A 14397-nucleotide genomic window follows, 5' to 3' on the forward strand; every position below is an offset into this window, starting at 1 on the left:
CCTGTTATTTTACCTTCTTACAGTATATAAAAATGGAATGGACTTTTCAGCTTTATTTTATAGATTAAAAGAAAGAAAGTCAAATAATTGTTTGGTTGGTGAAACCAAACAATGTACAACTAACACAAAATGCTACAGTTCTAAATACACAAGACAAAAAGTTTTCGACATCCAGCAAGAAACCCGGCTTTGTAAATACATAATTACCTGTTCAATTCTCAATTATAGTGTAACTTACATGCAAGTTTGACAACTTGCCTATGATTACGCTAAGCGTTTCAACTCCAAAATTCCAAGTAGCTGGGACAAAAATGAAACGTCTGGAATTGACTGGGTTAAAGGTTTTATGAAGCGTCACCCACAGCTTACTTTAAGGAAAACCTGAAAACACCAGCTTCACAAGAGCTACAGCTTTTAAAAAAGAAAATGTTGAAAATTTTTTCAACAATTATGAGAGAGCTCTTACTTCTGGTCATTTTACAGTTGATCAAATACATAACTTGAATGAAACTGGAGTTTTAACAGCTCCGAATGCTGTTGCCAAGCTAGGAGCAGCTCGTTAGGTGGGGTAGGTAGTTTTTGGAGAGCGAGGACGCATTACCATTGCATGATAATCAACACTTTATTTTGCAGAAAAAGAGGATATTAGTAGTATAGAAAGAAATGACATTAAAATGAAACTGCCTCAACCAAGTTTAAAAGGCGGAACAGCTCTAGCTGTATTTTTCGTGACATTCTCCGTAAATTTTGATTTTATTAAAGACAAAATGTAGAAAAAACCTAAACCAATCCAATATGTTGATTCATTATTATAATTATTTTATGAATAAAGTTCATTTTCCAAAATGTATGATCTTGTTAAGTTCTCTTCGATTGTTGAAATGTGCCCCGCCACCTGTTGAAAACTGCCCCCCAGGAGGGGTAGATTTCAACAAAATACGTGGTTCACTAAATATGTAAAATTAGGTATTTTGTCTTTGGCTTAGACCTTTGGAAAAATTGAGAGGTTACCCCGAATATCAATTTAGTAAATAAAAATTAGAGCTTAGATTTTGAAAGCAATAAAACTTAGAAAATAATTCTTTAGCAAAAACTGTTGAAAGGTGCCCCCCCTCTCCCCTACTATTACAAATAACATTTATTTAATTTTTAAGAAAAATACACTCAATAACCTTAAATAATAGTTAAATTCATTAGAGTTTTAAATTACCTTTTACAGAATTAAATCAAGTAATTGTTAATTTAAAAAATAGTATGAGCCATTCAGTATTGAATTTTTTTAAATTGTTTTTGCCAAAAGCTCTTTTTTAAGAAATATTTATAAATAAATAGAAGTCCAACTGTATATATATGTAATGATAGTTGACTAGAAGTCTCAATACAACAGTGATAATTTTATTTTTAAAATGTAAAGACGAAAAGAATTATGCACTTAGTAGAAAATAATGGATTTGAACTTATATTGTGATTTTTCCGAAAAAATTAATTTTCTATTTTTAAAAAAATTAGTAATAACAAGGTTTGGAGGAGAAACTCTTCGATGTAAGAATTTAAATTAACATTAGGTGGATATATAATGCCAAGGAAAAAAAAATTTTTTTTTTTTTCATAACTAGATAGGTTTTCTAGATATCAAGAGAATACTGTAATTTTTTTTTTTTTGTGTTTTAATGTTTAGAAAATGTGTTTTATTAAATACTAACTCACTACAAATACTAAAATAAACTGAAAAGTGAATCAGCTGAAGAACTTGCTCTAGCTCTAAATTAGATAGAACAATTTTTTTTTTATCAACTTAGAACTAATGAAGGTGATTCATTAGTTATTGCCAATTTTTAAAATAAAAAAAATGTGTAGGTTATTAAATACTAACTCACTACAAATACTAAAGTAAAACTGAAAAGTAAATCAGCTGAAGAACTTGCTCTAGCTCTAAACTAGATAGAACAATTTTTTTATGAACTCAGAACTAATGAAGGTGATTCATTAGTTATTGCCCATTTTTAAAATTAAAAAAAAATGTGTGGGTTATTAAATACTAACTCACTACTCATTTAACGTCAAGTTTGAAAATTATTCTACGTGTAGTAATGTAACTTAATTTTTATGTGCATTTATTGTTTATTTTCAGGAAAATTAGAATAACTTTAATATTAAAGCATGGTTTTTAACATGAATTATCAAGTTTTTGTAGATCTCTAGTAGTTGCAAGTCTGTGTTCATCAATTATTTTTATTAAGGGTATCTAAATAATGAATATTGAATAAATCACTATACACATAGTATCAAATGTGTAATATTAAATATAATAACTGAATTTTGTCTTTAACAATTTTTAAATTACACTCTTATACTATTTTATGTGTGTATTTCAAAAAGTAATTCTCGCTCATTATCAAAATAAGAGAAAGATGTTTAGTTTATAAAAATAATTAAAGGCTATCTCTGCATATTTTTCTTTCCAAAAGAGGAAGCTAATAAAAAATGATTAATTGATAAAACTACTTGAGAGCTTTTTTTCTACAATTTAAACTGAAAATTATAAGAAAAATAAACATTTAAAGCTAAATTTTTTAAAAAAAAGTATTAAAAAATAGTTAAAATCATTCAAAAAACTTATTGATATTCCCCCCTCCCAAAATTATTTAAAAAATTTAACCAATTGAGAATTATCCTAATAAAGTAAATACGTATTTGTAATGGTAATCAGAATTAAAACTATGAACACAGATAATTGTACCAGTATGTAATTATTATATTAACAGTGAATTAATTTTTTTCAAAATGGAATATGAATTGTTTTTAAGGGATGGCAAATTATTTTCACAGAAAGGGCTAAGAGGGGGCTTTTATTGAGATCAAAGTGCAAGCAGCATGGGCCGCCCTTTATAAAACGCTTAAGAAAAAACACTGGTGGAACAAAAATGAATAGTTTTAGATTCTTCATTCAAAATATTAACCAATAGTTAAAAAAGATGTCTGTTAAAAGCTTCCTAATAGTTTGGTTAATTTTGCTTTGGTTTAACCTTTTGTTTTAAGTAAACCAAAAACAGCCAGTTAAAAAAAAAAAAACTTTTCCCAACTTTGTGAATGACTCAATGAGTGATATATTTTTATCTTATTAATCTTCCTTGTTTTAAAAAAATACTCCAAAAGTTAAAAATGAAATTTATTTTTTTTTTTCAGAAACTGCTGTTAGCAAAATTACCTTTTGCTCGTGTAATAAGGGAAATCGCTGATCAATATCTACCAGGTTTGAGATGGCAAGTTCTGGCTATTGAGGCATTGCAGGAGGCTTCAGAAATGTATCTCGTTCATTTATTTGAAGACTCTGTTCTCTGTACCATTCACAGAAGTCGTGTGACTTTAAACGTGAGGGATATGCGTTTGGCTAAACGTATACGATCACGATTTGAAGACTTTTAGTAAACTTTACAAATCGGGTTTCATAAAATTATTTTTGTTTTGTAATTTTCAGGCTTTTTTTTTTTTTTTTTTAAACTGTCCTAAAAAATTATTTTAATTTAAAATGTGAATGTTTTAAGGGAACACAATGAATAACTTTTGATACTTCACATTGTTTATTCTTATTTTTCATTAAGAAATTTATTGGGATGGATAGTGCTTTATAATTTATAAATTATTAATGCTTTTTAGTGTTAATTTTCTTAATCCTCAATCGTCAAGGTTTGATAAATTAATTAAATTAAACTCATTGTTACGATTTCGCGGGAATCATAGGGATTGCTGTTCTAACTTGGAAATTATATTCTGGGTTCGATTCAGGGTTTTACTTTTAAGGCCCATTTTTGTGAAAAATAAAAACTTTTTTTCTGAAAACTTCTTAATTGATAAACAACATTCAGTTTTACCAGTAACTATTTAAGTCCATGTGTTTTTTGGCGACTTCCTTTTGATTTTTCAAATTGATTCCTGTATATTTAATAAGTTATTATGACATGATAATTTCGAATGGGAGTCACCACTCTTTTCAAAGCCTTCGATTTGTGATGATTCCATCAGAATTTTTCATCGTTGGTTGATTGTTAATCAGAAGTTTATCAATTTTTCGGCTCTCCTAACATAGTTTTTCTATTTCCAATATTTTACTAAGTTTTTATGATGTTACTACAACGTTCAATCATAAATGCTTTTTATATCTCTCAATTATGATTATATCTCTAATATATTGTTTATTTTATAATAGAAAATAAAATGTTTTTCTTTCTGTAATGTTTATGTTTTGATTTTTTTTTTTCTTAATAACGGGTCATATCTTTTTTATTTGCTTTCTTTTTGAACAAATTTGCTTTTATATTTTAATTAAAAAAATAGGAAAAAAATATCACTAAGAGAACAATTCTATGTTAATTTGTTAAGAAATATTTAATTAATTGAGTAAATAAGATTTTAGTTTTTATTGAATTCATAATGCTAATATATTTATTGTGGTATGATTTAGTATTTTTAAAAAGATATATTTATATATTTTTCATTAACTAGTATCTATGGTGCTAAACTAAACTTTAGCATTTAGCTATTAACTAAATTTTAGCATTTAATTTTATGATCAAATCTGGTGGTTTACTTTTTTTTCTAATTAATTTGCATTGCGTATTAATATTAGTGGCAAGTTATTCTTTAATAATTTTGATTTATTAATTAAGTGGGATCATTTCATCTCTTCAATATTTTTAAATATTGTAGAAAAATAGCATTTTATTTTAATTTACATGGCATGCGTTGCTTAATTTTTTTTTCTTCATTAAAAATTTCATTTTTGTTCATTTTTGCATCTTTAGCAAAAAGTAAAGTTAAGAGATCCAAACTTTGCATCGATATCCTGACCAAACTATGAGGGACATATTTCCCAGATTGCGGCTACCCCCTATGAGGAGAGAGAGTACGTTTTTGTGATTTCATAACTTAAAATGTCATCTGCACTAATTAATTAGTATATTTGAGGTGACCCCCTCAAATCATTGAGATTTAGTCCTAGACCGTCAGATCAAAAGTTATTCAGAGTGGTTCTTTTTTTTTTCTTTCTTTTTTTCGTACGCTGCACGTTCCTATTTCAGTCAAGCCCATAAGCAGAATATTTTCAAATGTTCTGCAACAGGACTTATTAATTTATACATATGCTCTGCAAGCATTTCACATCGAAAAAAAGTCAACTTTCGTTAAAATACTATATTTTCATTTATTAAAATACAGGATCATACACAGATACACAACATTATTTTTTAAACCAAGGCAAACATTCTTGATTTGTTACTTTTTCAATCACTTTTGAAGTACAAAATTTTGTTAATGACGATGATGAATTATTAATAAAATGACTATGATATGAAGGTCCGAACATTAAAATAAGAGCTGCCTTAAATGTCTTTCAAAGGGACAAGTACCCAGATGGGGCACCATTTGCAAACACAAACATTCGCTGGTCTGTTGTTCAAACAACTTCTTAATCTATATCGAAAGCATTTGGTCTTTTAAAAACAATTCTGTCAATCGTGAATCCCCACGATTCACAAAATCTTAGAATTTTAATTCTTTTACGGCTTGCTTTCGCAGGAAAACGCTGTCACTTCAAGATACAAATTGTTCTGCAGGACTTCATTTGTTCTGCGACGTACGTCACAGTTTTAGGCACTTTCTGCTTCTGGGCAGTCAAGTACATATTTGGGAACCATTTTCCTGCAAACAAAATTTTAGTTGTAAAGTTGGTGTTGCAGTGTTTGAATTCTACACTATAGTTATCTTGCTTTAATACTAGAGTTTTATAGAATTGCTCTTTATAAATTTAAAATGATTTTTTTTATTTCTTTAAAAGAAATTATTTAACTTGGAGACTTGAAAAATGTCCTATGCTGTCATTCATAACATTATGAGTTCATCTTTTGAGTACAATTCCTTATATGAGTTGTGTAATAATGACCTTTATGTCAGCCAAGTAATATTTAATGAAATAGAAATAAAATGTTTTATTCATATGTTTTTCATTATTGTAAGATATCAGAGCATATTGTCAGTAGATAACTGTATGAAGATGCTATATAAGAATCATGTGAGTTACATATACATTAATATTTTTTTTTTTATGTGTAAACCAATTTAAGTGCTTCATATTTAATTGCAATAGATAACAGCAAAACCACAATTTACCAAACTTTGTTAATTAGCATTTGCTTCTCTCGGTATCCAGGCAATATTACATTGATAGGGCTTGAAAATGAATGATTGTCTTTTTTAAACTGTTATTTTACAGGTGAAATGAAATTATACTGTATATATCGTACTGTGATTGAAATTTTTGTGCTGTGCCCATCAAAGCAAAATATTGAGTTATTTTAATGATGTGTTATGTTGTGATTTTAATGATTCTTGATTTACATACCTATCTTTAAACTTCGCAATTATACTTAAGAAAATAAGTTTGTCATTGTTTTTAACTATGAAACTGGAAAATGATTCCTATAGAGCCTTGATTTAAAATTTTTATTTTTGAATAATATGTTTTTTAAAATTTCCCTGCCATGCAACATAAAAAGTGTTCTTTATATTTTTACTCATTATTATGTGCTGGTAAATATGGATTGCTCACATCAAAAATTCAGTTCATTTAATCCAAAAAATAATATTTTTAATTTCTATTTAAATTTTAAAAAAAGACAAAAATCATTAACCAAAAATGACTAGATTCATCATTCAGGGCTGATTGTGCTGCGGAAAAAATCCGGATTTCCGGATTTTTTGCTAACCGTGATCCAGAGATTGAGGGTTCAGACGGTTCAAAAAATCATTGATCACAAAAGTTTCTGGAAATCTAATTTTCAAAGGTGGAACTTAAAAGCACAGTTTATTTTGTTTGTAAGGGAGAGTCAGATACTTTATAAGCGTATATTCAAGATTAACATTAATTTTTTATCTGTAAATAGTTATTATAATCATAAACTCAAGAAAAAAAAAGTATTTGTAAATTTTTATTACTTCTCCAGGTCGACATAGGTATTTGTAAATGGTATAGGTTTGTGTAAAATTAATATATTTTAAGTAAACCAAGAAATATTGAGAAAAAGGAAAAAACCCTGTTTAAAATTTTTTTTAATTTTTCGATTTAAACTTCTTTTTTTTTTACTCAAGAAATTTTCCGGAATTTTGACTTGGGCTCACAATTACCCCTGATCATTAGACTATATTTTGTTCACGATAATTGGCCTGTTTATGTTTTATTTGACTGATTTTTAAGTCAAGAACAGTATGTTTATATTTTATGTTTTTTTATGTCTTTAACAATCTTTTTTTTTTGTTGTTGCTTGTTTTGTATTTGTTGAGTAAATTAGTAAATAAAAACTTTATATACTTATATAGATGTTTTTATTAACTGAATAGAGGAGCATATTTAAGAGATTTTGACTGTGTTGCTAAAACCTTGAGCTAAACATATTACTCACACACATTACTCATACTGTCAAATTTTCTTTCTTTTCATGAAAATGTCAAACCCACTTTTTTAAAATAGATTATATCAATTCAATAAAAAAAGAGAATAAATCCACTATAGATAAGAGTTCTTTTCCAGAAACTAGTTATTTTATCATGATCATGCAAATTCTTTGAAAATAATTTTGCATTTTGTTAAAGTATATAGTGCTTAAAAAGATTTTTTAAGTGCTTGAAAAGTACTTTAAAGGTGTTTATTTTTTGTTGAGAGATTTGACTACGCACCCTGTCATATGTACTTGTTTTCAGCAAAATCAGTGGTCACCACTGAACATTAATATTTTCATTCTGAAATGATGCCCCATATGCTTCAAAAAATTCACCTCTTATTGCTTCACGGAAATGTGGCCCCTTTTATCTTTGCAACATCCCATATTCCCCGAACTGACATCTGTAGTATCTTTTTTTCACTGAATTCCCCCCCCCCCAGCATATCTGTAATTTTTAATGGAATTAGATCAACACATAGAATTTGGCCTTCACACAATCAGGGTTGACACTTCACAGGGAAAACCTGAAAAATACAGGGAATTTAAAAATCACCTAAAATAACAGGGGATTTTGTTCCTTTTTTCATCTTTTAAAAAATGGTGACCACTCAAAACGCAGTCTATGGCATATTTAAGGATGATATTTTAACTATACCAAACTATTTAATTTACTCTATCATTATTTGTTTGAAATGTGCTCAGCTGTACCTTTTTTCTCTAACTTTTTCCAGTAATTTAATTTAGTATAGTTATAACAATATAGCACACACAAAAGCGCAGTGGTAGTGTGTTTCCTCTTAATATATTGTGCTTAATACGAGTATCTACAGGGAAAACACAGGGTTTTTTTCTTTCCAGATTTGAGTGGCTACCCTGACAATTCCGTTTCAATTTTCCATTCGTATTTTCTTAAAAAAAATTTTAATAGTTAAACTTTCTAATATGTGCTATTTTTTTTTTTTTATTATTATTCTTTGAAATTTTATAACCAAGGACATACAAAACTTTTATGAGCCAGTAAAAATTCTCAAGAGCCAGTTTCTAGAATCTTGGTTTTATTGCATTTGCTGTGGCATAAAAAAATAAACTAGCTTCTCATAGATGTTGTGCTGTTTAAGTGTTGCGACAATTAAATAGTAGAATAATTGAAATCTATAAACATTTTATTTACAAAACAGTAATATGATATTTAGGAGACACAGATTTTAAATACCAAGCCAACTTTGCTTTATGCTACTTTGCCCTCCCCTCTTGTGAAAAAAGTTGGTAATGTTTGTAATCAGCTGAAAGCTTTTCTTGACGGCTCTACAGAATTACACATATTTTAAAATTCAAATATTTTTACTATGATATCATGGCATCTCATGACAGAAGAACTACCGAAAGCGATAGTTATTTGCAACAGAAACTTTACTTATTCTAGCAGTAGCAGAATGTATTGTCCCATTTGTATTTAGTGACACTGCTACAGAAGTCTTTCCTAAAATGTTTCCGGATTCTAAAATAGCAAGTTCAAACCAAGTTTTCCATCTCTAGAATTAAGTGTTTTGTTCTTGATGGCATGGGACCCTTTTTCAAAGCTAATCTCAAGAATGAGATAATCAAATATGGAACTTACTATTCAATTCAGATGGATGGAACTCTGATTCAGTGGAGAGAAAAAAACCTAACAACTTGATATGTTTTTATAGCGAAGTAAAGTAAAAGGTGCTTACTAAGCATTTAGGATCATTTCATTTAGGCTATGACACTAGTATAAAAAAAAGCTGTATCTAAGTTATCTCAAATAACTTATTAGCTTTTATAGCGATGGACCAAATGTAACAAAGTCATTGAAGAAAACCATGTCAAATAGAAATAAGTGAATGTTAATGGTATTACCAACTCTTTCGGTTTCATCGGAAGACTTGCTAATTTCGGACCCGTTTTACGATCTTCCGATCACAAATATCTTCCACTTTTCCGACTTCTGTTCCATTTTATTTTATGCAATTTTTATTATTTGTGGTATCAGGGGTCCGTCTAGTTTTTTTTTTAGAGGTACCTATTTTGTGAAAATTTAAGACGTAATTTGTGAATATTAAAAAATCAACACAAAAATATGGTAAAGTAAGTAAATATTTTCAAAAATTTTCACTACAATTGACTGGTAAATTTCTATATGGCTTTCCCCATATTTTCAAAATTCATAATCATTGTCCATAGTTAAATTTCAACTTGAATTTGATAAAAACATGAATTTAACAGTACTAGTAGTAAAAGTTATTTTAATTGAAAGAAACTTTTCAACCGGATCATAAAAAAAAATAAATGTCTGTTAGAATAAATTTACAATAGTGTTTAAAATAATGTTCGAATTTCGATTTCCTGTGAAGTTCAGAAAGGGAGAGCCTCGTCACATTTCAGTTGAAAAGACTCAGCGAAAAAAAAAATCTCGCTTTGCGGTTGGGCCTATCATCTCATCAAACACGTGCTACCTTTTCGTAAAAGACTGCTGCCAGAAAAACTCCTCCTTTCCATTTATTTTATTTTATTCATCGTTGATCAACCGACCCAATATTTAGTTTACGACTTCTAATGTTCAACTCCGTAGCCTTGTAATTTTGAACCAATCCAGAAGACAAGGAAACTCCTGGATCAGTACCCTACCCCCAGAGGTATTGATTTGTTATGGGAACATGGAGGAAATGCGACTCGACAGATTTACCGCTCATCAGTCACCATTTATTACACGGGGAGTTTTCGGCCGGCTGGGATCGAACTCTTCGACATGGACCCAGTGCCCCTACCTGCCAGGCCATCCTTTCCCTTCCTTTCCATAGATTGCAACGAGAACAGCGTTTGCATGAGAACTTGCTTTTTTATTTCTGTAACTACCGTTTTTCCTGAAGTTGAAGTTGTAAAAGTACCACTAAGTAGTAGTAAATTTACCCTGGACAGACCCCCTGGGTATAGATAAAACAATTTGTAAAAAATTCACTCCCTCTCAGGTTTTCCCATTATCTCTGCAGAGAATAAATAATGTGCATCAGAGTCGTGTGGGTTTCCGTGTAAGAACAAAGAACCTCGCTTCTTTCTGTCCAAATCCGATCGTTCCACTTTTGCAGCTGTGGAAACATGCTTTTTAAAAAAAAAAAGAAAACCCTAATGTTTGTCATAGAGCCGGAACGGGGGGTCATAAAAAAGTTATGTAAGGTGTTGAACAAATTCAATTCGTAACTTCGAATTTCAGTGCGGCTCTACCGTTTTTCTTGCTCTTTATTTCGAGCCGTTGGTGGGATAATAGCCACTTTAAGAAACTTAATCGAGTCATCGAAACGTCATTTCATTTACAGATTTTTCCGTACGTAAAGAAATCAACTTCTTCATTAAGCATGCGCTGTTTGCTGGATGTATGTTCTGTATCTCACAGCGGAAAAAAATGACATTCAAACACATGAAGATAAATAAACATCAAACACATATTTCAGAAAGTAATTCTCGCTCATTATCAAAATACGAGAAGACGTTTAGTTTATAAAAAATAATTAAAAGGCAATCTCTCTGCATATTTTTTTTTCTTTCCAAAAAAGGAAACTAATAAAAAATGATTAATTGATAAAAACGACTTGAAAGCTTTTTTCTATAGTTTAGACTGAAAATTATGAGAAAAATGAACAATTAAAGGTAAATTTTTTTTAAAAAAAAAAAGGTATTAAAAATGGTTAAAAAAAATTTATTGATGTCCCCCCCCTCCCAAGAAATATTTGTAATGGTAATCAGAATTAAACCTATAAACACAGATAAGTGTAGTATTATATTAATAGTAAATTAATTTTTTTCAAAATGGAATATGAATTGCTTTTAAGGGATGGCGACTTATTTTTACAAAGGGGTCTTTTATTGGGATCAAAGGGCAAGCAGCGTGGGTAGCCCTTTAAAAAGCGCTTAAGGAAGACACCAGTGGAAATAATATTTTTTTTCCAATTCACAAAAATGAATATTTTTTTTATTCTTCATTCAAAATATTAACCAATAGTTAAAACAGGTGTCTGTTAAATGCTTCCTAATAGTTTGGTTAATTTTGCTTTGGTTTAACCTTTTGTTTAAAGCAAACCAAAAAAATGAAAAATTTTCTCTTCTTTTTTCAACTCTGTGAACAACTCAATGAGTGATATATTTATATCCATTGTTGTAAAAAATTACTCCGAAAGTTAAAAATGACTTTTTTTTTCAGAAACTCCTGTTACCAAAATTACCTTTTGTTCTTCTCGTAAGGAAAATCACTGAAAATATACCTGGTTTGAGATGGCAGGCTCTGGCGATTGAGGCATTGCAGGAAGCTGCAGAAATGTATCTCGTTCATTTGTTTGAAAATTCTGCTGTTCTTTGTACCAATCACAGAAGTCATATGACGGACATGCGTTTGGCTAAGCGTATACGATCTCGATTTGAAGACTATTAATAATCTTTACAAATCATGTTATCAGGCTTCGTAAAATTTCAGAATTTTTTTTTTTTTTTTAACTTTCCTGAAATATTATCATACAAAATGTGAATGTTTGGTATAGAAAGAAAAAAAAATGGGAAACAATGATTAACTTTTGATACTTCACATTGCTTATTCTTATTTTTTATTACGAAATTTATTGGGATAGATAGTGTTTTATAATATAGTATAAATTATTAATGTTTTTTAGTGTTAATTTTCTTAACCGTCAAGGCTTGATAATTTAATTCAATTAAACTCGTTATTAAGAATTCGCGGGAATCATAGGGATTGCTGTTCTAACTTAGAAATTATATTCTGGGGTCGATCCAGGGTTTTACTTTTTGGACTCATTTTTGTAAAAAAGAAGAAAAAAAAAATGGAAATTTATTTTTCTGAAAATTTCTTAATTGATAAAAAAACATTTAGTTTTACCATCAACTATTTTTTATTAAATCCACGTGTTTCTCGGCGCTACCTTATGGTTTTTAAAATTGATTCCTGTACATTTAATACGATATGATAATTGTAATTGCCTTCGATTTGTAATGATTCCATCAGAATTTTACATCGTTTGTCGAAAGTTTATCAGCTTTTATTTATCAATTTTTCGGATATATTAACATGGTTTTTCTATTTCTAATATTTTATGATGTTACTACTACGTTCAATTATGTTACAAATGTTCAATCTCTCAATTATGTTTATATCTCTAATATATTGTAGATTTTATAATAGAGAATAAAATAAAATGTTTTTCTTTCTGTATTGTTTATGTTTCGATTTTTTATTCTTCATAAAGGGTCCTATCTTTTTTATTTCCTTTCTTTTTAAAACTTTTTTTTTATATTTCAATAAAAATGAAAAAAAATAGGAAAAAATATCATTAAGAAAACAATTCTATTCAATTGTCATATTTTGCGTATTTTATTTTTAGAAATATTTTATTAATTAAGTAAATAAGATTTTAGTTTTTATTGAATTCATAATGCTGATATATTTATTGTGATATGATTTAGTATTTTTTAAAAGATAATTTTTTTTTATTAACTTGTATCTATGATGCAGAATATCTGTGTATTGCAGATATACTAGCAAATTTTTTAATTACTAAATTTTAGCATTTAAATTTATTATCAAATCTGGTAGTTTACTTTTTTTTAATTTTTCCTTTTCTTAAATTCTTTCTTGCCTTAATACTTCAAAAATTGTCGAAATCAGATAAAACGCTGTCAAAAATCAGGGACAAGTTTCATTTGCAACATTGGGGCCATTTGTTAGACATTAATGATGCACAATACTTGCATTATAAGCTATTGTAATTATAATTTATATATCATTTATAAATAATAAAGCCAAAATTATTAATTGGTTTTTCTGAAAACATGGTATTCTTAATATATTATAAGTAATGACTATGAGTTTTTAATTATTATCAATCTAAATATTGATTTTAATTATTTTATGCCACAATTTAGGCAGATTATTATTTTAGATTACGTGAAACTTAAGTGGTTTCTTATTGTCTGATCTCAACTTATAATAATAAAGAAAAATTGATTCTTAATGTTTGTTATCATTACTTATAAAAAAAAAAATTTTACCTTTCTTAATATTTTTCGTATTTGACACAAATATTTTTTAAAATTTCCACGATGCTTCCTTTAAGGACTATGTTCAATGTAGTTTTCAGTTCCATATAGCTTCCTAACTTAAAAGTTTTTAATTTATTTGAAAATCAAGAGAGAAACTGATGTACTTCCTTCTTCCATGACTCTCCACCTAGTGAAAGCATGCGAAGTGTTGCCATAGGTAGAGAGTGTTGCTCTACGCCACCTATAGCCCATTTACGGCTCTATAAAGAAATTGGTAAAATGTATACTGGAGAATTTGTTTGGATATCATACAAAATTAATTGCTCTGTTTCCTCTTAATTAAACAAATTTAGGAAAGGTGGTTACCAAGGCAGCAGATTCTCTTGATCAAAGATATTATTGATTGGGGAAAAAGAATATTATTGTTAAAATGCATCAATGGTAAGAACTTTTAACAAGTACCAAGCTAAAAAACAGGAATTAAAAATATTTCTGGACATTTTTGTAAAAGAAAAAAGGAAAATTCGTTGAAATCTGTATAACTTAGAGAAAATGCGCCAACTCCCTTAGGAAAATTTGCCTTAGAGAAGCCTATGGTAATCTATGGCTACCATAGAAATTTGTATGGCAAAGTCACATCACTTTTCCATTATTAATGGTGTTCTATTCCCCATAGCATTTTGCAAACAATCTTCATGTTGAAAAACGCATTTAAGTGCTTATCATCAAGCCAGATCCATCATTTCTTTAATAATTAAAATTTTTTAATTCTTTTAAATTGTTCGGTGACAATTTCATTTTATTGCTATCATATATCAAAGTCAGTGTTTACATTCTCATT

The 14397-nt window shown here is 28.6% G+C and overlaps 1 protein-coding gene across 2 annotated transcripts in view; it reads left to right on the top strand.

Moving 5' to 3' along the window:
- Nucleotides 1-12727, top strand: part of LOC107439669 (micronuclear linker histone polyprotein) — a 37692-nt gene extending 24965 nt beyond the window's left edge. Inside the window, exon 4 of one of the 2 annotated variants that reach the window (XM_016052338.3) lies at nucleotides 11710-12727. In XM_016052338.3, the coding sequence (XP_015907824.2) occupies nucleotides 11710-11937 (228 nt within the window). In that variant the 3' untranslated portion in view covers nucleotides 11938-12727. Of the gene's footprint in view, nucleotides 1-3186; nucleotides 7367-11709 lie in introns of those variants that run through there. The other variant, XM_016052337.3, reaches the window with a different exon arrangement.
- The last annotated feature ends 1670 nt before the right edge of the window (nucleotides 12728-14397 follow it).

Source organism: Parasteatoda tepidariorum, chromosome 4, assembly GCF_043381705.1.
Source record: "Parasteatoda tepidariorum isolate YZ-2023 chromosome 4, CAS_Ptep_4.0, whole genome shotgun sequence".
Classification (NCBI taxonomy): Eukaryota; Metazoa; Arthropoda; class Arachnida; order Araneae; family Theridiidae; genus Parasteatoda; species Parasteatoda tepidariorum.